The 25,583-nt window shown below is 36.0% G+C and overlaps 1 protein-coding gene across 7 annotated transcripts in view; it reads left to right on the plus strand.

Annotated features, from left to right (window-relative positions):
- ZNF644 (zinc finger protein 644) overlaps positions 1 to 24,209 on the plus strand; it is a 70,686-nt gene extending 46,477 nt beyond the window's left edge. For 4 of the 7 annotated variants that reach the window (XM_058029801.1, XM_058029799.1, XM_058029800.1 and 1 more), the window contains exons 3-7: positions 6,697 to 6,802; positions 8,023 to 11,042; positions 11,213 to 11,818; positions 21,777 to 21,879; positions 22,373 to 24,209. In XM_058029801.1, the coding sequence (XP_057885784.1) occupies positions 8,054 to 11,042; positions 11,213 to 11,818; positions 21,777 to 21,879; positions 22,373 to 22,565 (3,891 nt within the window). In that variant the 5' untranslated portion in view covers positions 6,697 to 6,802; positions 8,023 to 8,053 and the 3' untranslated portion in view covers positions 22,566 to 24,209. Of the gene's footprint in view, positions 1 to 6,696; positions 11,043 to 11,212; positions 11,819 to 14,357; positions 14,481 to 21,776; positions 21,880 to 22,372 lie in introns of all 7 variants that reach the window. The other 3 variants (XM_058029805.1, XM_058029804.1, XM_058029802.1) reach the window with 3 other exon arrangements.
- Positions 24,210 to 25,583: the final 1,374 nt, after the last annotated feature.

The following is a 25,583-nucleotide window of genomic DNA, read 5'->3' on the forward strand; positions in this document are numbered from 1 at the left end:
ACTGGATTTGCAAATCCAAATTTCACCACCACTTGGTGGCAGTACCTGGCTTCAAAAGGACTTGTCTCTGATCAGATAAGGTGGCTGATCCTGTAAAACTATAGGTTAATGAGGAGTAGATTAGTTTTTAAATTTCTGAAAGTTAGTTATGTGTTTTAGAAATGAAAATACTTTTTATTTAACCCACTGGAAGGATTTGCATTTGTATGTCTCTGTGGAAAATCTAGCTATCATGTCTAATACACAATTTAAGAGTATTGCTTGTGTTAATAGTATTCTCAGAAGATGTATTTAATGTTCCCCAGTTGAATTATTTTAGCATTTACTTCTAGCATTTTGCTTCAGTTGAGTAGTTTAGTTCAAATAATTTTAGAACATAAAATTTGCTTCATGGTAGAATTCTTTATAGTGCTGCATTCTGCAGTTTAATAGAGAACTGTCAAAGCTTTTTTGCCTTATGAAACGTTCTCTACATTTTTACTTTTTTATTTATTCATGTAAATTTTAGGAAAAGATTCCCCAGTGGATTTTTCTGTCAACAAAGCTAGTAAAAGTTTGTGCCCTTACCCATAGTCGCCTCGTGACTGTGCTGATTCACTGGTGTTTGGGTCCCCAGCCTTTTAAACTGGATAGTGAAATGGTTGATGAAGTGTGAATGGAGGAACTTGGGAGAATGGAAGAAGGCTGCAATTATTTAAATTGGCTTTGCTTCAAAGAAAATTCCAATGTAATTCCAATGAATAACCCAGTAATTTGACAGTATATGGTGCCATGTTGAAAATACTTCCTCTTCTCTGCAAGCCAAAATTTGCAGTGCTCAGCAGGTTCTTTAATTTTAGTATAATGCCCCATGTAAGGACTGTAGTGGTGATCTTAAAGTCTGGAAGAGTGCAGATACTTTCCTGCACATGGTGTCTTTGTGAAATGTCTCACTTGGTGTGACTGGAGAGGAGCAATGCTGGTGGCAGTGGATTCTGTAGGGAGGAAATACTTTTATTGTATTGCCTGAAGAGCCAACACTGAGAAGCCACTCTTGAGGTGTGACACATCAGGAAGGTATTTAAGTATATGGTGGTGAAGAAGAAGGGTTCTTCCTGTGTAAAATCTAAAATCGTAGAAATACAACTAAAAAATGAGGTGGGACTTGGAAAATGTGTGTTTATAAATTTGAGTGTGATTATAGCACTCTACCTAGTAATAATGTTATTTTATTTAGTGAGAGAACTCTGGAAAACAGGATCTCTTGGAAGAGACGTAGAAGGGAGAAGAGCATTAAATTATATATATTAAATTTGCTGTCAATATAGTCTACATAACTAGGGATAGAGAGAACATGCTTTTACTGTATCCCTAATAATTTCTGTGTAATTTTCTCCAGCTGTCAGAATGACAAATTCAAAGTTGGTAGTTGGAAACCATTTTTAAAATACTTTCATACCTATATTGAAGTTAAGAAGAGAAATAGTGTGTGTTTTCACAGAACAATAATTTTGTATTTTTAATACTTCTTTGTCTTTATTAGAATCCTGCTAGTCATTACCATGTATGTCTGCATTTAGGACAGTTCAAACTATGTTGCACTATTAAAAATCCAAACTAGAGAGCTGCAAGAACATGAAGACAAGTACCTGGCTGTCCTCTGTGAACAGGGCTGTGGTATTCTGGGCAGGAGTTAGAAAGCCTGTGGAGTTGCCAGGCAGTGGGTGACTGTTCTTAAGTTAATAGATTCAACCTCTTGGTTTTGTGTTCTGGCTAGTCATCTTTTAGAAATACCTAGTTCATTTTCACCTGCCCATTAAACTGTCTTAAACTGCTGCATGAGCAGTTAAAACCAGAGGAGTATTTTCTATAGTGATACACGTGGTTCTTGTCACACTTAAATTGTACTGTCATTTATTATTATTGATTTCAGTATTGAATTTTATCATGATGCCCCCCATTGTGACAAACTGGTTATTTCCCCAAGCAAATCAATACTAGAGGAGTAAGATTAAGAGTGGTTGGTGGCAATAATGGAATTCTCTTTTGTGATTTCTAATTGTATGATGGTTATTCTTAAGTTTTGTTCAGTTTTCTTTCACATGAGATGTTAACATATCATTCTTAGATGTTTTAGACCAGAAATCACTTTTCTGAAATTTTGACATTTTAAAGGAATATTTTGTTTCCTTACTGTTCCTGACAGAGAGCTTTTGAAGACATTGTTGCATTAGGAACTAGGCTTAAGGAAAATAACTTTGTATGGCAGTCTAGTTAGCCATGGGAGTTTTCCAGTGTTCATATTGTTATGTGAACAGCTGTGGATTTGAATTGTATTGAAGAGAACTAGTTTTGAATGGAACTCTTCATGTTGTAGTTAGATTAATAACTGTGGACTGTGTGTAGAGTAGGTGGGGAGGGCAGTACTCATGGTGTTAGGCATATTAAACAAGCTCTCACTGTCTCTTCACTGCAGAAGTTTGAAAAAATGCAGAAGTGTTCATTTGTAGATTTCAAAGCTAAGTAAGGTGATCTACAAATAATGTTTCAGCTGTGCAGAAAGAAATGTGTTTTCAACAACTTAATTTGCAAACACAAATAGAAGCTGAGGGAAGGCAAGGTGAGTCACTGACTCACCTCTAGTTGTCAGGCTTTGTTTGTGGTTTTATTTCCATCTGGAGGGTGGAGTGCGATAGCTTTAAAAAAAAATAAACTGGAAAACAAGTAATAGGTATTCTTCTAATTATCAGAGTATCATGATTTTATTGATTTGGGCCATTAATATTGCTAGATAATACCCAAAGCTACAGAGGCATAAACTGTGCATTACTATATGGAGGAGGCAAAAATATTGTGCAGCTGAATTCTAAGGTTGTTCTTTTTTTCTCAAGATGTGGCTGGTTTGTACTGGTACAGTACCAGTTCCTCTATTACTCTGTACAAACCTTCGTTTTCCAGAGGTTCTTAAACCTTCCTCTTTTGGCAGAAGTTCTGTGTTTGATGTTTGCCATGAGTAAGGTTTTAAAGCATAGACTGATGGTGCAAAATGGAAGGAGATGCTTTTTTAGTCCTGTACCATGATGTACTTAAACTCTCTCTGGTCTTCTGTTTGTTGCCTAAAAATCTGTGACTTTGGTTGCATCACCTTTAATACAATCTGTCACTTGAGAAAGCTTTATTACAGGGACACTTGTGGAAAAATGGTAGGTTTTGTTAGTTTTCTCTATTTACGTAATGAAGTCTCAAAGAAAAATATAAATGGGAGCAGTGCAAACCTGAAGCACCTTTCCTCTGTCTTGAATATTTGAACAATCCCTTGAGTGTCCTGGATATTCACATATCTGCTTCAAGAACTTGACTTATGAGAAGTTATTTAGCACAGGACAAATATGTTTTTGCCTTTGTTACAGCACTGCTGAAAGACACTGGATTTCCTCAGTTTCTTTAATTAGGCTGATGAAATTCAAACCATTTAGGAGATGGCTTCTAAGTGTTTGTGCTGCTTAATAGTTGCTCTGTGCTTTTAACTCATTGGCTCACAGTTATGAATTTAGTGAGAAACTTGACATCAGAACACATAAAGGCACTAAAAGCTTTTCACAAACTCAGCCAAATTCTTCTGTCTTAATTTTCGGCTCCAGTGTGCTTTCAAATTTATGGTAAATCCCTGTGAAATGACACTGGGCTTGCACTGAGGCGCAAGCTTTACTGAGCCAGCATTGCATGAAGGCAGTGCTCCTAATTTGGTGTGTGACCCTACTGCATAGTAAAGGTTGTAGTTATGAAATAAGAACTTGGAAAGGTCGTAAACCTACTGGTAATAAATACAATTAATAATGTACATAGAACAATGGATTTAAGTACATTCCTATCAAAAAGAATTATTAATGAACAGAAAGTGGACAGCATAGATCTGATGACAGGAAGGTTGCATCTAATCTGAATTACTGAGTGACCTAGGAAGCCTGCTTGGAGGGATTACCAAATAATTATGTTAATATGCAATTATCACCTCATTTCTTCTGTAGTAACCTCAAGATGTAGTGTAATAAGGGTGTTATAGCAAGTGCTGATAGTTTGCAAAAATACTGATGTTCAAGATTTTTTAAGACAATAAGATTAGCTTAAGGCATTTAAATTATGATCTGTCAGCTTGAAGATAGATCTGACCTTACACTTTTTTAATGCTCAGACTGTCTGGCCACAGGCAGTCATATCTGCAGAACACATTATGATTTTTAAAACTGATACTTTATGAATAAAAACAGTATTTAAAATTAGGTAGATTTCAAATCAGTTAATAGAGAGTGGAATGTGGCTTAGCTGAATAAATAATTGGTTTCTTTCTACTTTTGAATTTGAAATAATTTCTGTATAGTAAATAGCATAGCATGTAAACCAAGAATAACACTGTTAAGTGCATTGCAGTTATTCTTAGGCTTAACTGAAATAATTGAATTGAACTGAATAATTGAATTTAAATCATTGAATTTGACCTAGGCTTTAGATAAAGTGTGTTTCAAAGGTAGGAGCTGGAATTGTGTATACTTGTGTAGGCTTTACCATACACGTTCCATCACTATTTTTACATGTATATATCTCCTAGGCATATTGCACTAGATTCTTAAATAAAAATTAGTTCAAACGTCTAGTTGAGGTACTATAGTCCTGGTAGTGGATATGATAAGCAGTATTTCAAGAAATTGGAAGTTTGATCTCAATTTTTAATTTTTCAAATACACCAAGTATTAAATGCTATATATTTTGACACAATTAATAATTTTGTATTCCTGATATGGTATAGAGAAGATAATTTTAAAACTCTGATGGAAGCATGCAAAGTATATTGCATAGCCTTGGTTACATCTTAGTTACAATGAATGATTTTTCTTTCTTTCCCAAGAGACAAGTTAGATGATAACATTTCCTCACAAAACATGGCATTGTGTCTTTAGTTATACCTGTCATTGTTACTGCATAAATTCTGGCATGTGGAGTACATAATGTAACAGAATTATTGCATCTTAGTTCAGTGTTATCACAAGACCAAATTATTATAATTTAAAAGTACATTTTCTGTTTTCTCTAATGCCACACTGTTAAAACTGTTAACTTTATTGTTGTTGTCCTGCACAAAAAATAGTGAATTGTACCAACTTGATAGCTGAAAAAATAATAATATATGATGATAAGAATAAAAGTGATAATTAGCTGACAATTATTAAAATGTAGCAGTGATATTATTGATACAGTAAGCATTTCAGGGTTGATTCAAAGACTGAAATCTGTAGGGATACCTGTTTTACCACAGAAGACTTCTAATCATCAATAGTTCCCAATTTCCATAAATACACAGTATGGAGAGGAGTCTTTTACAAGATTGCATTTGGTAATGCTTTAGATATCTCTGGTAACTCTGAGGAGAATTTCAGTTTAATGGTGACCACAGGGTGTCTTAGCCACTTTCTTAACTTCAGCTTTAATACTAATATTCATTAGCAGTATGATTTTGTATGTAGAACAACATAATTTTGTCTTCATCTTGTAAACCTGTGAGCAGTTTTGAGGCGGCATTCTGATAATGAGGATTGCAGGCTCCGAGCAGCACGGTGTTCTCAGTCTGCCTCCCCGCTGTTCGGGGGTACCAGTGAAGTTGCTTTAAATGGGAAGCGTCTGTTCTTCCTCTGAACCCCTCACACCACAACAGATGGGTGGAACTTGGAAGGTTTTACCTCAGAGGTGGTAACAGTGAAGCCACTCATTAACGCTGAATTTACCACTTCGTTAGCAACGTTGCTTCCTGTTGAGCAAAGCTAATACAGGCTCTCAGGTTGACTGAGCAGGCTTTTGTCTGCTTCTGCAGCAATAAACCAAGGAAAATGCACATCTTCCAGGCAAAATTGTCTTACTCAATTTCTTACCAAGGTTTTGTGAACAGTTTTATACTTTGCTGCCTGATACTATATGAAGCCTACATTTCTGAGTTGAAAAATTGCTGGAGCTGTTGTGCATCATTGTAGGCTTCACTTCTTTTAATTGACTTTTGCATTACTGATTCTTAGCACATGTTTGCACTGCCCATTTCTAACTTATGGAGGTGATATAAAGGTTCCTGCTGGGTGGTGCATTATCACCATTTTAGGGTGATAGCTTTGGATGTGATCTTATTGGAAGTCGTTATTATAGTGAAAAATGACCCATCTCAAAACAGCAAAGCAAAGAAAAAAAATCTAAGAAGATTTTTTGGCAAGATGAGGAACTGGGTGTCCAGTAGAACATTTGCATAAAGGTATGTTATAGATAATAATACAATAAAATATTTCACACACTTCAAACATTTATTATGCCTCTAATGTGAGCATTGCTGCATTTCTAAATTGGCTAGTTCAGTGGTGGAGTAACAAGGGAAATACTTTTGTAATTACTTAATTTGTCATTGTATTTGTGCTCCAAAGAAAATTACTTTTATCTGCAAAAGTAAGTCACCTTACATTAAGGTTTGTTTTTTACAAACTCAGAAGAGGTTAAGTAATTGTTTTGTCCTTTTGTTGATTTGAAACAAAACAAGTGCAATAAAAGAGAATTTCTGTGATGTTGTACTTAGCTTTGAATTGTGTGGATAGCTGTCATTCTGTCAGGTTTAAAATACTGGACATATTTTAAAATGTTATGTTTGGGAGATGAAAATTGTTTAACTAGGTTGTTTTCTCTCCTTAGGCAAAAAGGATGTCCAAAGTGGTCTTCCTGGATTTCGATAAAGGACCATTGCAGGAAGCCATGGATATTAGTTGTGAGTTATAACATCTTAATTCAAAGAATCTAGGTAATAACTCCTTTTAACTGAGTTCCATTCAAAATGTTAATTAGTAACTGAAACTATGTGATTGCAGGAATCAAATATCACAAAAGATCAAAGTGAGTAGTACTCTCTAAGGGTAAAATATGTGATTTCTGTAAAATGTAGATGTCCTGACTCCCAGGTGTTTTAATGCCTTATGCTCACTGTGTTCTGAGGACCTGTATAAAAAGTGAATGCCAGGGTAGACTAACGTTTACATTTCTGTTGGTCACACATTGATTTTCATGTGTAGGCAGCTCCTTTGTGCTCACTAAGCATTGAATAGATGATTAGATGTATGAGTAAGAGTCACTTGTAGAAAGACAAGGCCACCCATGGGGAATTAATATGCAGTAGTTCTCTGTACTGGAAGATATTGTTAGTGTCATGCTCTGGATTCAACACAGTGACTTCATCTGGTAGGTAGATCCTAATGAAATATTTTGTTCTTACAGTATTTTTTCTCCACCTTTGATAGGATGTTGTTTAATTTGCTTACCATTTAAAATAGCCTCATAAGCAAATGGGATTTATTTGTTTTAAAGCAATGAGGGTCCTTTTGTAAGAAGGGAAATGGAAGACATCTAGGTTCCTCAGTGAGTTTGATCCTTTGCTGTGTCTCTGTCACTAATCAGATACTCAAAATCAGCTTCATTGTGTTTTTCCCTTCTGCAGGCTTCCATGCAGCATCAGGTCAGTTGTATGGAAGTACTTCAAAAAAAGTGCTACCTTGAGAAAAGTAAAGACTCTTTTATTTTCCTAAAGAAAGTATGTTAAAAAAACCCAACAGAATTGCTAGTAGATGTCTGGGTAGCCTTTACTGCTTACTTTTACTTTTGGAGAACAACTGAAGATAATCTATATTTATGTACATATAGAATGCATTTGCTTTTGTTTTGGCAATCTGATTTTCCCCATCTTGCTTGTGTGTAGGTCTCAGGTTTCTTTGAACTGGGATATTTGTCAGTGACTAGTTTGCTGTATGGTTATTAATATTGCATAGCAAAAAATAGTGGGGGTTTTTTTTCTTTCTTCATTGGTTCACTATAAATAGTCTGGATATCCTAAATGAAAAGTAGATTTTTGACAAGTTCAAAATATCTTTTTAGAATACAGTGTGAAGAGTGATCCTGAAGAAGAGTTCTAAATTAAAGTTGTCATTATTTATTTCTGCAATTGCCTGATTTTTTCTTGTTTGTTTTTAGTGTAAATGTACTTAATGGATAGACCAGCAATATGGATGATTTAGAGACAAATACCGAAGTCACTGGTGCTAAAGAAGAAGAAATCCTATGTGATGATAATTTTGTATCTGAGGAAGAAGGTGGCATTCCCAAACCAGAAGAGAGTGACACGTCATTTCAGAACAATACATTGACTCTGACTGAGGAGCTATCAAGGGACAGATCTGAAAAAGCCTTAAGTGGAGGCCAGGCTTCTCTGTTTATACACACTGGTGCTCCTACTGTTTCTAGTGAAAACTTTATGTTGTCTAGAGGAACTGCTGTTAATGGACCAGTTTCACACTCCACCTCAACAAAGACTTCCAATATGAATAAGGGCAGCGTTTCATTAACCACTGGACAGCCTGGAGGTCATCTTGCAGATTCCTGCTCAACTTTGACAGTGGTTCATGATCTGCAGCTGCCTGCAAAGAGTACAACACAGAAATCCAATCAGCACCAGGTTTTATTTTTGTTACCTGATGTAGCACATGCTAAGAACCTGACTCATTCCATTAAAAATCTACCTACCTCTGCTTCAATTGGTTGTGATTCACAGAAAACAGTAGGAAATAGTGTAGATAGCACTTTAGTAGACCAAGTAGAAGTTTGTGAGGATGATAAAAATTTACTATTAAAAGATGATTGTGTTGATACATTAACAAGCATTTCCTCAGGTACAGGTGGCTTTGGATCGGGATGTGATCCCAGCTGGGATCCACAGAAAGAGTTTATACAGTTTCTTATGACTAATGAAGAAACAACAGAGAAGTCTCCCGTTCACTGTAAGGTAGGGCTAGAAAAGAAGCGAAAAAGGAAAATGGATGTTAGTAAAATAACACGCTATACTGAAGACTGTTTTGATGATACCAGTTGTATTCCTAGTAAATCAAAGCTGTTAAATGTTGAATTCTTAGAGCAGAATGAGGAGCTACAAATAGTAGAACCACAGAAATACTCATTGAGTAAAGTAAAGCCCGAATCTACAGATGAAGAGCTGGAAACTGTTGATGGTATCCAGCAGCTCATTTATAGTCCCACTAGTAACTGTGCAGAAGATACTTCTCCTGGCACTTTTCTATCCAATACTTTGAAAAACAAATGTGAAGAGAATGATTCTGAACCACCATCTACTTTCAGTACTGATGAACCATCGTTTTATCCCTGTACAAAGTGCAATGTGAATTTTAGAGAGAAGAAACATCTGCATAGGCATATGATGTACCATTTAGATGGGAACAGTCATTTTCGGCATCTCAATGTCCCCAGGCCCTATGCGTGTAGGGAATGCGGAAGGACATTCCGAGATCGTAATTCCCTTCTTAAACACATGATAATTCACCAGGAAAGAAGGCAGAAACTGATGGAAGAAATCCGTGAGCTAAAAGAACTTCAGGATGAGGGTAGGAGTGCACGGTTACAATGCCCACAGTGTGTATTTGGTACCAATTGTCCCAAAACATTTGTGCAGCATGCAAAGACCCATGAAAAAGATAAAAGATATTACTGTTGTGAGGAATGCAATTTCATGGCTGTGACAGAAAATGAACTGGAATGCCATCGAGGGATCGCTCATGGAGCAGTAGTCAAGTGTTCAATTATTGGTAGTGACTTGTCCCAGAGAAAAACTCAGAAAAAGGCATCCTTGAAAGATCCTTATTTAGGATCCTCAAGAAAGTCATCGACCTATATGTGTAAGCTATGTCCATTTGCTACTTCAGCTAGAAGCATTTTAAAAAAACACATGGCATATTTGCATTCAGGATCATGCCTTGATCCCTTTGGTAGCCATCTTAGACTAGAGAAAAGAAAAGGCAGTATAATAGACGAATCTTTAGATTTTCGTAGCAGGACAAAACAGTTGATCAAACATTCTTCTACTTTTCCAAAGAACTCTGCTTTAAAACAGGATGCAAAAAGATCATTTGGCTCTACTTCACAATCCAGTAACTTCGCAAAACTTCACAAGAGACCCTACAGGATACAGAAGGCTCGGAAAAGCGTTTCACAGTCATCTGTAAGTGTGTGCAATCTAAATTCTACAAACAAGAACTTTTTTATTAGAAATAGCATTGACCAAAAACGTAAATGTTTTCATCAAGCAGCAAAGCAGAAAGCTAGTGCCAAAAAAAGTAATTATTTATATAGACACAAATATGAAAACTACAGGATTATTAAAAAATCTAGTGACTCTTACCCTTTGCATTTAAAAAAGGAAGAGTCCAAATCTGTCAGTGCTTTACATTTATTTTCTTCATCAAGTAATAATTGTTTTGTCATGGATTCAAATAGCCTTGATTGCAAAAGGGCAGAAGGCTGTAAAGATCATAGGCATGTAGCTGTAAAAAGAGTGGTTAAAGAATCCAAGAGGGAAGGCTCTGTTACAGGAGATGATTTGGATTGCTATCCAGATTTTCTGCATAAAATGACTGTTGTTGTTTTACAGAAACTAAACTCTGCTGAAAAAAAAGACAGCTATGAAACGGAGGATGAAAGTTCATGGGATAATGTTGAACTATGTGATTACACTACACAGTCTGTGGAGGATGAATCTTACAGTGATATTAATCAGGAGCATGTAAACCTATTCCCCATATTCAAAGGTAAAATGGAAGATAATGAAGCTGGTGATAGATCTTCACTTGGTTATGAGCAGAATGATGGCTTTTATTTTGAGTATTATGAAGATGCTGAGGGTAGTAACTTCTTGCATGATTTGCATGATCCTCAGAATTTAGAAAATGTAGGATCAGCATTGCCAAAGCATAATTCAGTTTTCCACTGGACTGATTTGTCGCTTGAAAAGAAATCGTGCCCATACTGTCCAGCAACCTTTGAAACAGGTGTTGGCTTGTCCAATCATGTCAGAGGACATCTTCACAGAGCTGGACTAAGCTATGAAGCCCGTCATGTTGTTTCACCAGAACAGATAGCAACAAGTGACAAAATGCAGCATTTTAAAAGAGCTGGAACAGGGACTCCAGTTAAACGTGTTAGAAAAGGTAAGATTTGGTTTTTTATGTGGGTACGAAGTTGGGTGGACAAAGGGATTTATTGAGCATTGAACAAGGCTCGCTTTAGCTTCTTGTCGAGCCTCTCTTCTTGTGATTTGCAGTTGTCATGTTTAACTGTATATAATTGTCAAAAAACATTGTAATTATTTTCTTTGTAGCGATTGAGAAATCTGAAACTTCCTCTGAGCATACATGTCAGCTGTGTGGTGGCTGGTTCGATACTAAAATTGGATTGTCTAATCATGTGCGAGGACACCTGAAGAGGCTTGGCAAAACCAAGTGGGATGCACACAAGTCTCCCATCTGTGTTTTGAATGAGATGATGCAAAATGAAGAGAAGTATGAAAAAATCCTAAAGGCTTTGAACAGTCGCCGTATTATTCCCAGACCATTTGTTGCTCAGAAATTTGCATCAAATGATGACTTTTTATCTCAGAATGTTATACCTCTTGAAGCATACCATAATGGCTTAAAGACTGAAGATATATCTGTGTCTGCATCGGAGGAAGAAGGGCTGAGTTTCCTAAATGAATGTGATGAAACAAAAGCAGTACTGCATGATGAAAAAAGAAATCAGTCACTTACACTGATAGAACTCCTGAAAAACAAGAGGTTAGGAGAAGAAAGAAATCCTGATATTTCCCCTCAAAAGATTCATAATCAAACTGCAAGAAAGAGGTTTGTTCAGAAATGTGTTCTTCCATTAAATGAAGACAGTCCATTGATGTATCAGCCACAAAAAATGGACTTGACTATGCAGTCAGGTAAGAAGGTGTTTCTTGACAACATTTCCAAAAAAGTCATATGATTCATAGAAAATGTACAATTGCAGAGTATTTTATTTGGGATTCTGTTCATTTAATTATTGTTTCATTTCCAGAGGACACTTGGCTGCGAGAGGTAGCACAGCAAATTTTTCTGACTTGTTTTTCCTAAAGTGAAAAAAACCCATCAGCAGCACTGAAGGGTTTTTGTATGGAATATAGTTCCTGTTCTGCATATGCCTGGGCATGCACATTGAAAGTGGACACAAAGTGAGCCTCAGTAAAGGAAGAAGACACATCCTGCAGTAAACAAGTTGAAGTGCCTATGCATATTTGGTAGACTAACAGTTCTGAAATGTTTGGGCTTGCAGCCCTGTTTTTGGGTGGTAAAACAGCTGGTTTAGGAATACTGCGTTTAAGTCTTCAAGGTTTGTGCAAGGCAGCATTTGCTCAAACTGACAGAACTGTTGATACCATTACAAATGCATAATACTGCAGATTGGTAAATCACTGTCAACTAATTTTGATGGTTTTAGGCAAAGATACTCTTATAACATAGATTGATTCTTGTTTGTTGCAAATTGTGGCTGCTGTGAGAAACTCATGCTTGCTTAGGGCCTGTCCATCCTGAGTGACAACCTATGCTGGGTCAAGCTTTGCTGGTATGCAGTTGTAGCCAGCAGGTTTCCAATGCACGGCCTCTGACCAATAAGGACCTAGATTGTCCCTCCACTGAGAACTGTGCTAATGAAACAATTCTACAATCAACTTCCTAGCTACTCTGTATACTAATAGAACAGGCTTTTAGAGTGATGTTTTTAACTTATTTGTCACATGAGAATTATTTCTAATCTTGGGGAACTCTTACAACATCCCTTTTAATGTGTATGTAGAGCTTGCATTTACCGGTTTCTTGGTTGGACACCACCAATGCTGCAGGGTTCTCAAGATCTTATTTTTATACCCCTGACTTTTTTTTGTGCTGTTTCTTTTCTTGTTATTAACCAGGTTAGTAAAACTGGCAGTGCCTAGTACTTTTTCACCTGTATTCTTTTCTTTTCTTTAAACAAAAAATCCCAACAATCTGACGTGCTCAGAAGTTCTTTTAGGGACTATAAAAGTGTGTGGCAATAAATTTCTTAAGAAGAGTGGCTTTCTAAAATGACATAGTAGAAGTGGAAAAGAATTACATTTTATGTCTTCTGTATGTCTGTGGTTGTCCCTTAAGACAGGAGATTGCTTAATAAAGGAAGTGTATCTTTGACAGGTTTAATGATTTGAAAAATAACGCTCAAGAATAGTTTGCCAAACCTGACACTGTGTTTTGCTTTCTGTGTAATATTTACTGCTCAATACTAGGTAGAACCTGTTTGGCTATGATGAACAACCAAGTAAAAATAAACACATGCTCACATAGTACTAACAGTTCTGAATGGGGCCCGATAGTTTTCTGTGGCTGAGGTAACAGAATTTGATAACTAACGCACTGTGCCAGTTGAGTTAATAAGAAAATATTTAACATCAAGTTGAAAATCTTCTTTTTTCCTAAAAAAGGCAAATATTCCTAATTCTGGTTTTAGTTTTATAAAAGCTTTTACCAACAGGTGTTCTTCTTCTGTAACTTGCCTGAAAAAACAGCATGTCTTCTGTGGGCTGCCGGAGAATAGCATTCTTTCTTTCCTGCAGAGACTTTTCAGCTGAGTAGTTTTAGCTTTTTCATTTATTCTTCTAATAATTTATTAGTAGAGAACCTGAAATATTAGTTCACCAAAACAATGTATCTTTTGTAAAATGCAGGGAGAAATATGGTGAAGTTGAGCAGGAGATAAGTTATAATGGTTTCTTTGTCTGTAAGTGAGGAATTCAGTATTGTTTCATTGTTTTCGTGTGATAAATAGCATGTTGCTTTGTTGATACTTATTTAGCACAAAGATTTTGGCAAAAAAAACCCATTCAAATAATTTAGTTGCATTATCAATTGTGCATCTAAAGTAATGAATAGAAAATGCACTGAACAAATGTTTTGTCTAACAGCTGTTCACTGGTGTGTTTTACCACCTTTTTCTCTGAGCCTTCAACAGCAGCCTAATTTTAGCATTGAGTGCTTTAGTCTTATGGGTAAAACACTTTTAATTACCACTTTGTCAACTTGACTTTTCAAATTCTCTTTATTGGAAATTCTGAAAGGTCTGAAATTTCTCAACAGAATTGTGCTATTCAAATTGCAGGACTGTATTTTGGAATTAAAGCTTCATTATGTGGAGATCTGTAGGAGCTTGGTAGTAGGTATTAAATGCAGAGTAGCCTACTGGGCTCAAGTTGCCTCCTTTCTGTTCTTTTTCAAATAACATGGTTTGGCTTAAAGCTGTAGGTGGAAAACTAATAACGGTTAACTTGGATCCTTCTAATATACTAAACAATTGCGTCAATGCAGTGAATATATTTTAAACCATCTTTATTGCAGAAAACTTTTTACAACGCTTTGAGAATTTCATTTTTTGAAGAGAGAACTGGATTATAGTTTTCTTTTGAATGATAGGTATGCCTGTGAAGCTTAGAACGTGTGTGCATTGCAATACGACGTTTACAAGTGCTGTTAGCCTGTCCAACCACTTACGCGCTTATGCACGAAAGAAGAGTGCTGGACTTTTGACTGGGACAGGTATGTTTTGTTACAGATGTAAAAGCAAGTCTGTCTATGATACATTTTCTTCATCAGACTGGACAAAAGCATATGTTAATTCAAAATAATTTTGAAGCCTCTGCCGGTAAACAATTTATTTGCCATAAAACTTCAGCAACTTGTAAGAAAACGTATGTTGCTGTTGTCCACTCTCATGTCTGATTTTCATTCTTAGTCTTTGATTTTGGATCCAACATTTAAGGTATGTAAGCAAAACTAAGAGATGGTTGCTTAAATTCATTCTCTGATGATATCGCAACTTCCAAACCAGATAGTTGGCCTTCAAATGAAGTGTTTCAAAGTACCTCAGAAATGAGAGCGGTGGGGAGGAAAAAGGCAACGATACAACAAGTAGTTTTTATTGTCTAGTACATACAGTTACAAAGAATACTTCAGTAAAATAGGAAAAGCAAGTCATTTTACACTCTGTATATTTCTAACAACATATCACATGCAGTTGGTTTCATATCTTGTTTGGCTCACAATCCAAAAACTACCTGCTCTGCCATTGAGTGAGGGTAGTACAGTAGCACTTGGCACTGCTATTAATGTTCTTTATTAAAACACAGTTAATTTTGAAATTCTTCTAATATGCCATATTTTGATTTGTTTTCAGAGACCTGCAGCTTGCTTGGCTGTAGGCAGTTTCTGAGTTTACTTGGATTATTGCTGAGATTAGTGGGACTTCACATGGTCAACAGCAAATTGAGGAGCAGAGATGCAATATAATGAGGAAAATTTGAAGATATGAAGCCTGAAATATTCTGTAATTAAGAAGGGCAACCATCAGTTTTCTGTGTCAACAAACACAGAATTTTACATAATGCTCTTGGAAAATGTGTAATCCTTTTTTGATCTGCAAATGTAATTCATTATGCTAAGAATGACAAACTGAGTAGCAGGCTTTCTCTGTAGAAGGCTAAAAGTAATATTTTTGTAACGCGGGCCTGTGGCTGCCAGGTCTTCTGTTGCTTTACATTAGTGCCATAACAAAGCAGATTTGGAAGGAAGTCAGAAGATGCAGTAATACCTAACATGTAGAAGAATATACCTTTAGTCAGTGATTCTGAAAGTTTTCATATTTATTCAGTAGAAAGCTGATAGTAGTGAACTTAATTTACCACTGCTGTGATTTTATATTATTCCTGTGGTAAGTTCCTTTTCTTATAGACTTCCTGAGGAAGTATTTTTCAATAGCTATATATTTAAATTGCACATTAATAACAGTAAATCAGTGAAGGAGACACTGGCGAATAGGATAGTACAGAGATTGAATCCTAGACAAGCACTTTGTACCTAGCTTCCCTTTTGCTAAGTGGGAAAAGTGAAGGAAGCTGGTTTAGGTACTTTTGGGGATTTTTGTTTGTTTTCTCTAAGAAAAGTATTTTGCTAGTGAAGTAGTTGCATAGTCATGAGAACAGATGCCACTTTTCTTACAAGAATGGAAAGAAAACTCATGAGTCTTCTATCATTGGACCTAGAAGTTTGTTTTGAATTAGGTTGGAAACAAAATGGGGTTAGAAATGAGGTTTAAAGAAAAGGTTAGAAATAAAAGTTTGGGGGAAAAAATGTTTTGCTCTCAGAAGCTGGAGCTAAGCCAGATAAATAACTTACACCGTGGATACAGGCCTGTCGCTGGAACCATTGACTTAAGGAGTCCATGTTGAGTTCTAGCTGTAACATCATGCAACCAATGTGTATCTGCAGCAACATAGTCATTACTCTGCTGCAACTCTGTGAAGGTTGTAGGCTTTGCTCAGTGACTTCTCACTCAAGCAAGCTTAATGCAAGGCTTGTAGATCAAAAAATATGCTTTAAACAGTTGTTCTGTTTGATATTCCACTTTATAATACAAGTTTTGTGAAGAGAATTATTTTAATGCAAGATTTCATTAGTACACACTAGTTTTAAAGCACACACAAGTACACTCTTGTTATGAGTGTTACTCTTGAGTAGATCTCAGATTTTCTTATTAAAAGATGGTTGTGGTTGAGAGCAATTTTGAGATGTCTTCAGTTGGGCCTCAGCTACAGCTAAACCTTCAAAGGTCTTCCACCATTGTATGGAGACATTGGGAACATGTTTATACATGTTGCTTCTTATTAAGCCTTTCTTATAGCTTCTAAAGCAAACATAACTACCAAAAATTAATCACATCAGTTGAATAATTATCTCTGTTTCTTGCTGTAATAAAATAATGTCTAAACATGAACATTTGATTATCTGGCAGTTGATATGGGACCTGTCTAGGCACTACTATTTATTAGGAGAAATAACATGAGAAATACAAGATCCCTGCATGCCACCAAAGTGAGGCCTTTCCCAGCATTACATTAGCTTATGTACTAGTCTCAGATTGTCCATTTGTCTGCACGTGTTTTTGATATTGACTGTTACCATATTGCTCTTCCAGCAGGTGTCCTGCTTCTTCAGTCAGCAATGTCATCATATTTAGTTAAATCTTAGCCTATTTTTCTTTTCAAATGAAACTCGACAATTTTAGCAGTATAGTAGACATAGTTAAGCATAATGGTAGCGTTGGATAATGGACTGAAGAAAAAGATGCTAGAACTGAAAGTTCCTAGGCTGTTGGCTGTTTGAGCTTAATATTTATTAAACTTTTTTTGTGCCTATACCAATGCATTAGATCCACTGTAGAGCAAATACCTGTGTCTTCAGATGTCTGGCTGGAATTTTTTTGTTGTTGTTATTCAGTCCAATTTTTAACAGTGTAATTGCTCATTTTGAATAGATGTTAAATTTCCTTTTATACCTATTTTGATGTATAGCAACACATTGATGTTTCTCAGAGCAGGTGATCAACTTGCTTCTTTCTTCTGAGTATCCTCAGAGCATTGAACAAACCTACACAAAATCTTCAAAATGCATCTCACTCTTCTTCGTATAGTTGTATATTCAGCTTCCTTTCTTTTTTTCTCTCTGGGCTTCTCTTGCTCCCTCCTGCCCTGGCTCTCCCCAAGTCTCTTGATTCTTTTCTTGCACCCTGGCCTTTTACATCTTCTCTTTGTTGACCTTTTTCACATACTCAGTCTTTTCTTGCTTGTTTTCATCTTCTGGAAATCACCACTTTCTTCTTTGGTCTCTGCTTCTATAGGTGGAGAGTGCTTTGTCAGAAGCTTGGGAGGGAACAGTAAAGTACAGAGCAAGGAGTCTGGCCTTCAAGCCAACAGTGTGACTGAGGTAGTGGTTCATGAGGGCTGCTACGTGTTCAAATAATTTCAAATGTTGTTTTGTCAAACTTGCAGCTTTGGGACGTTTGTGGTGGAAGCATATCAAGTATGCAGGAATCTGAGATCCACTGGCTTTGTGTGTCATTGTTCTGTGCTGTTATAGTCATAACAAATCAACTGGCATGATGAGCTCATTTTCAGCATCTTACAAAATCCTACAGTGAGCAAATGATAGGAGGGGTTTATTTAATGTACTTCACTGTGCAGTAGTGATGAGGATAGATAGCAAGTGATTGAATTTGAAAAGTTAGTGACTAAATGTACAAGAAAGATAGTTCGTTATTTTTTACTTGGCAGTGTTTTCAAATGTTTAATTAGTTCCATTTCTGTGTCAAATTATTCAACTTGTTTTAGCTTATGTACACTTTGACAAAAGTAATGAAGTCCGAATAAAAGACCCAGCTTCAGTTTTCCTGAAATAAGAAGCATTTCCTGTTAAGGACTTCAGGAAGCAGAGCATTTTAATTTGGAACTGCAGACCAAATGTCATGGCATGAAAGGGCATCTAATTGTGGCCTGTCTAGTTCACTTAGGCATGCTCATCGGAACTTCCAGTGTCCATCTGCTTGTAGTCTTTCTTGATAAGTCATCACAGAGGTTTTTGTATGCAGTGCTTTTACCTAGCATATATTTTTTCAAAGTAGTGTGCTCTGAAATTGTATGTAAGTATCTCAAGTAGAATGCTCCAAAGTTTGGCAGTCTTTTGTTTTAAATGGGTAATTTCTCCACCATGTTGTATCAGCAGGATGTTGTGTGACTAGTTGTTTACAAGAAGCTTTTCAGTTATCAACTAGGAAACACCAGGTGGCCAAACTTGAAAGAAAGAGTTCTTCCAAAAAGAAGTAGGCCTTTGTGGAGAGTGAGGAATGATAGTTTGGAAGCTGTTATAACTACAGAGTAGCTGTTAATGATCAGTAATTCCTACCTCTCTATAGCAATTTGCTGCAATTTCCATGCAGCTTACTACATCTAATTTATCCTTGGTCTCTTCCCAGACATGATAAAGGACTTTCTGAGGAGGTCATGTTTTGTTACAGTAAAGGCATAGAAAAAGCAGGAACTGAGTTTTGGTCGGAACATGGCTACTTTATGGGGAGGCAATGGCTGAGGCAATTGTGTGATTTAGTTGATGTTTGCAACTTCTTGTAAGCATTGTATCAACAGAGTACTCAAGTCTGTGCATGTGACTGTATTTAAACTTGTTGTTCTCTGGATAGACAAAATGAAATTACTATGATGGTTACTGGTACACATGCCTCATAACTGCTGTTTGAATTGTAGTTTTCAATGAGCTTTACTCAGATGTTCCTCCTTCTTCACTCACTTTCCATCTTCACTGGAGTAACTTCAAAACATACTGGTGCTGCTTTGAGCTCCCTAAAATGTAAAAGAATATGTTCACTATCTCAGAAGATGAAGGGAAAAAAAAATGACCCTTGCAGAACCAGGATTTGTGTTCTTAGTGTTTTCTGTCTTTTATAACAGCTTCTTCCTTGGGCAAATCTACTTTCAAATTTAGCTAAGTTGCTGTGAGAATTCATAGCGTAATCTGAGTCCTTTTTCGTGGTCTTTTACTGTGGTATTTTCTTCTCTTTGTTTTATAATTTCCTTATATGGATTCTCCATCATAAATGGCTGAAGGAACATGCCCTTTTGTTTTCCTTGTTTTCTCACTGTTCATAGAAAAGGTGCCTTTCAAGGAAGTAGAAACTGCCTCTCCTGGTTCATTATGGCAATTTCTGTCAGTGTTGCTGTTGTTTGATTGCACAGTAGTTCAGAGGGGTTTTTTTCTTAGAAGATTATACACACACACACACACACACAAACCCATCAGGCGTCAGCAATTTGTTGCAGAAGACCAACGCAGGTCTTGTAGGAAAGAGAAAGCTCTCTGAAATGCTCCAGATGCATGTGAGTAGAATCAAATTTCTTGATGAGAATGAATGTCTTTGCCAACCTCAAGGAAATCAGCAAGTTCTTGTTCCGAGTGCAGGTTGGCCTCTCTAGGAGGAGTCTGTTGTCACTATTGCTTCTTTTTTTTCCACTCATATAAACTGACATCAACTAACTTGTCATCAGGTGCAGCTCATGGACACGTTTGCATTCAGGTAATACCAGCTTCTGTTTCCCTTCTCCCCATGATGTTCCAGAAGATGGCAAAGGCAAAGCTTTTGCTGCAGTAACTGCTGCAGATAAGTTGTGCCTCATACAAACAGTTCTCTTCAAAACATCAGTGTCTGGGTTCCAGGGTTTTATCTGCTTACATTGCTGATGGTGTTACTGAAGTTGTGGTATGTAAAACTACCACTTATATATGTGGTAGTTCCTAAGTGATATAATAGTTAGCTTTTTTCTTCCTAATTAAATGAAGAATATGTTTCTTGTGAGAGAATGAAGTATTAAGAATCCCTTGATGCTTTTCCAGAAGCATCTTGGCCATTTCTCTCTCTCTCTCCCCCCTGCCACCTTGGGTTACTGCCTTTTTATGCAGACTGGTTTTGTTGCTGCTGTCAGAAAAAAAAAGCTCTTAAGCCTCATTTTCCTAATGTTGATCTGAAGAAGTCTCTCTAGGTTGGTGTCTGCTTTCCACTTATTGTATTGGTTCTCTGATACCTTCGAACCATAGATATTCATTCTGAATTTTAGATAGGTAGTAATCCTTAAGTCGGGGATACAAATGGAAAACATCTAGTATGTCTACCAAGTTGAAAGTTGGGCTACAAGGTAAAAGCTTGAGAGGTGCTCATTTGGAGGGCATGAGAAAAATTAAGGATACAATCAAGAATGTGTGTTCTTTAAATCAACATGTTTGTTTTAAATGTCTCACCAGACAATGTCTTATGCTTCAGAATGCTAAGAGGTTAATTCTTCTGTTTCATATTCTAGGAGTCAAAACTTTAGCCAAGTGTAACAAATTTTTTCCCCATTTTACTGTTAAGATGCTTCAGTAGCATAACATTATGCCTTCTTGGTATCAAGAATACCACCTGGTACTGTCTTTCTGGTTTCTGTGGAGTTTTTGTTGAAGTGGTGTAACTGGTTGTTTGCAAAAGTTTTTGTGTTGGAGTTACATTGTTGGTGTCTTGTGTTTTGGAATAGAGTGTAGCTAGATACACTTCTCAGTTCAAGCAGTCACAAACTTCTTGAGCTTTATCAGCTGTTTGCATCATAACAATATTAATTCAGTTTAATCCACTCATCCCTCACTTCAGCTGCTTCTTAGAATCTCCAGCTTTTGTTTCAGATTCCCGTTACATTTGTTTATGGGAGATACAGACCTCAGAGCTATCTGAACTCATTTGCTATGTTTCCTGTTCACACACGTTACTTTCATACACAGTTTCAAATGCTTAGACTGAATGTAAAAAGTGGCCTTGCCATCCCTGTTGATTGTCCTAATACCAGCTCCCACTACCAAGGAATAATACATAGTTTTTGTATGCTTCATTAGAATTCAGACAGGAGTGAAAGGGAAGCTTCCTTTGAAACTCTTAGAACAAAAGGACAAATTTTTGCTTTGTGTTGAAAAACAAATGGCAGGTGTTTTATTCAAACTAGAAATTCCTGATTGTACTAGCTGGAAGCTACAACTTCATAAAGTTGTAACTTGGTTGAATATGAGTGGTCTTACGATGGGACTTGAACTACAAAACAAGTTCTGAGATTTTGACAGTGTTTTATGCATGAAAGGGAATTTCCAATGGTGCTTTGCTTCTGTATAATTCTGCAATAGGTTTGCAGGTGCTTGCTGATACTAAAACAACAGTTTAATGCTGAATGTCAATTATCTAGTCTTTAAAAGAGCAAGCACAATGCTAACCTAAAAAAAATAGCTTCATGTGTTCTGCCAGTATATTTCTTAAAATATGCTGTAACTGTTTTGGATTTATGTTCTAATTAACTACAGAAAAACAAGGAGGTAGATGTCTTTTCATTATTGCCATAGGGAATACTTACTGAATATCTCTGTTTGACTAACACTCATTGAAGTATTACTTTCACATATGAAAATTTCTCTTCTTAGCTTTAGACTGTAAACAAAAGAAGTCAAGGTCAAGATCCGGAAGCAAGAAGAAAATGCTGCCGTTACCTCATAGTGCTGATGAAGTTTACATACTCAGATGCAGGTACATAGTGTTACTTTAACTGGAAGAATACATTCTTAAGAGCTTACTAATGTTAGTCATAAAGAGTTTCATTATTGTATCCATAAATGTTTGTGATTAAATTGAATAATGACGGGGGAAAAGGAATTGCCTGTTCTCATTAATTTGAACGAGAGGATTTGATTCAGTCACACCTGAATGTTAGATTGCCAGTAGTTTCTCTAGCTAAAATCTTGCTGGTTGTGTCTGAGTAATATTCTGTCCTTCAAAAGAAACCTTATATAAGAAAAACAGATTGTTATTACTGGTATTGAGTGTGAGAATGTGAGTTGTATAAGCTGCAGGATTTTGTGCTCACAGTTACTACTAATGAACTCAATTACTAAGTTTTTCAGCTAAAACATGTACAAACAAACTTCAAGAAAATTAAGACTTTTCCTCTTACTGTCTTTGTTTTATAATTTTTCAGTAGAGATAGATGTATCTTGATGGATTAATTTTAATATTTGCATAGGTTTTGTGGTCTGGTCTTTCGAGGACCTTTGTCTGTTCAAGAAGACTGGATAAAGCACTTGCAGCGACACATTGTCAACGCAAATCTTCCACGGACTGGAGCTGGCATGGTTGAGGTCACATCACTACTTAAAAAGCCTGCTTCAATTACTGAAACTTCATTTTCTTTACTGATGGCAGAAGCAGCATCATAGAACACAGAAACATTTTAAATTTTAATTGGATGTAAATTTGAAATACTTCATCATTTTTTAAAATAAATGGCTACACTAAATTATGTTTATAAATCCTAAAGAGAGAAAATAGAGGGAGTGGATTACAGTAACATCAAAATAAATTGAATACTTAACAGTTACAATAAGTAGTCTTTATATTTTATATAGGGTGGAAGATGTGTTTTTAAGGTTTATTATGTTTTTGTCAGTTACTGTGTTCACTATCAATACAAGACCATTATATGTATGGCAGCCATTTTTAAATTGTTGCACATGGGTACTTAAAGGACAGATTTTAATAAAACAAAGAAACCACGTTCTCTTCAGTGTTACCCAAATCAAGGTTCTGTTTATTCCAAAAAGAATTACATAGTAAAATAAGATACTATTATATTTTGTTTGTATGTATGTAGTGTTTTGTATAATACCAAGAACTGCTAATACAATTTACTCAACTTAGGGCATTAAATACCATGTACTTCATAGTTCAAGAGACTGTTTCGTTCAAATAGGGCAATTAGTACTATTCTATCTAGGTGTGTAAGTGTTTTTTTTAAATCACATGAGGCTTTTTGTACTAAAAAGTGGAGGGAAACTTGTTTAAACAAATTTCTAAGAGAAATATGTACATAATACTGGAAATTTGTGGTAAGGAAATATTCTTTACTTCACTTGCATTTCTCACTGACAATAAAGTGGTGCATCCATGCTACCTCCTACTTGTCAACAAAGATGGTATTTACCCTTATGTTTTTGTATCATAGTAGATTCAATCCAACTTTCTTTATTACAAAGCATCTTTTTGTTAACAAGTTTGTTACTTTTATGACAATTTACTTAAAGTCTGACTTGCTTACAGAAGTTTGCCTCTACTATTTTATTTAACACTGTAGAAATGTACTAATAAGCATTGCTCACTACACGGTTAGAGTAGGCTTTTCATTTATAATTCTGTTTAAAAGATTGATCATTTTAGAGAATTCAAACACAGATTGAAATGTTTCCACATATGAAGAGAATGTTTACAACTTAAATTTTAGAGCTTGTTTTGGATGTGATTATATGTATGAAAACTGTAACACTATGCTCATGCTAAGGACCTACTTACAGAATTATTAAAATAAATGTGCTGTGAGGATGGAAATATGGTGCAGGTGTCTTGGTCATGATGAATTGTGTTTGTTCATTTAAACTGTCTTCAGAACATGATTTTTGTTTAAATCAAATTAGATTCCTCTACAAATCAATTTTGTATGCAAGTAACATTTCATTTTACTCATATAGGGTAACAGATACTGTAGTTAAGCCAAGGATATGCATTGATATTTTCTTTATATGTAAATAAAGTTAAAAGCAGTTAAAGCAAGAGGAGTATTTTGGTAGAGTATATACATACCTCACTGCCAGTGAAATTGCTTTCCTATGGTATATCTCCTTACCAGAAAAATCTCTAAATAAAAAGGTTTAAAGAAAATATAAATGTCTATAATGTGAAGCATTTATTTGCATTGTGTGAATTAAGTTTGTGGAATTGGTTTGTCTTGCTTGAGATTAGAATCTTCTCATGATCTTAAGTAAAAGTACATTTACTTGCAATAAACTGAATTGTTCACAGATGCATTACATTTGATTGGTGGAAAGTATGAATAAATGTCTGTCTTCCTGGATGCACAGAGTTCAGAGTAAACACATGAGGCTTGTTAATGTTCTGATAGAATAGATGGGCTAAAAATGCACAGCTGTGCAAGACAGAGGCCTCAGACAAGGCCATCCTAGCTCTGTCAAGGCTGTCATTAAATTAGTGGTGTCAGGCGTTTAACTGTACAAATTGCTACGGTTAAGTTTAGCTTTCTTGTTGAAATTTATTCTCTTGTAAGTGGAAAAATCTACATCATTACATTTAAAGGCTGGAGAAATAAATACTTTAGAGATTTTAGAAAAGATAACTGGGATGTTGAAGTGTACTGCAAACAAATAGTGTATGCAGACTAACAAATTGCTGAATTTGTGGATACTTGTGGAGCTTTTTTATACGATGTGAAAACTGAAGATTTAAAGCAGTGTGTTGAAACAGAATAGAGGGAAGTGATCACATCACCTTGAATGTTTATAATGCTTTAATAGAGTGCTTGTTTACCCTTCTCACCAAAAAAGGTGCTTGTGAGAGCACCATATTTTATGGCTGTTTAGCAAATGAAAAAATCAATTAAGTGCAAATGATATTTATCTAGTGTTGTTAAGAATGCTTGTAAGGTGAAGCCATACCGTGCAGAATTTTGCATTAGCAAAAGACTCTTGCTAGATTCATAAAAATAATTTTTAAAACCCTAGTTAATTCTATTTAATTAATTAAGCCCCAGTTGTGAGCTACTTTATGTAATACTAAAATAAAAATGCAAGGTTGTGTCTGAAGAGCAGTGAGCTCTAGGCTGATCAGTTTCCAAAATGAGATTCTATTGATGAGGAACAGTTTTTAGTGACAGGCTGTGTGCCCTGCTGGCATCAGATCCTTGTGGTATAGTTCAAAAAATAAGTAGGAGTTCTAGAACTCTTCTGATTATTAAATCACTTGTTTATGTGGTTGATAACAGGCTGAATAATCTTTTTTTTAAAATAGAGTACTATTAGCTGTTCTTAGCCTCTAGTCCTCAAGTGGGGCTATTTGTTTTCCTGGTTTCTGTTGTGTGGAAATACAGGTATTTTTTATCATTATCTACAAGGAACTATAAATCCCCCTCTCTGGAGTTACCAAAATTCCAAATAATGTAGTAGAAGAGAGTAAATTAAATGGGTCACTTTGTGATGCCAGTCTGATGTTGTGTGGCTTGAGGGGCTCTGGCAGTCTGTGCTAAAGGGCTGGACTTGCAGAGTTGCTCATCTAAACACCAGTGTTAGTCTGTTCAGGTTGGGGTAAAGGCTGCAGTGGCACAGTGATTTCTGTTGGGTTGATTTTGGTTCTTTATCACAGTCCTACTCATTTCTGAAGTTATCCTAGTA

Source organism: Melospiza georgiana, chromosome 9, assembly GCF_028018845.1.
Source record: "Melospiza georgiana isolate bMelGeo1 chromosome 9, bMelGeo1.pri, whole genome shotgun sequence".
In the NCBI taxonomy this organism is placed as follows: Eukaryota; Metazoa; Chordata; class Aves; order Passeriformes; family Passerellidae; genus Melospiza; species Melospiza georgiana.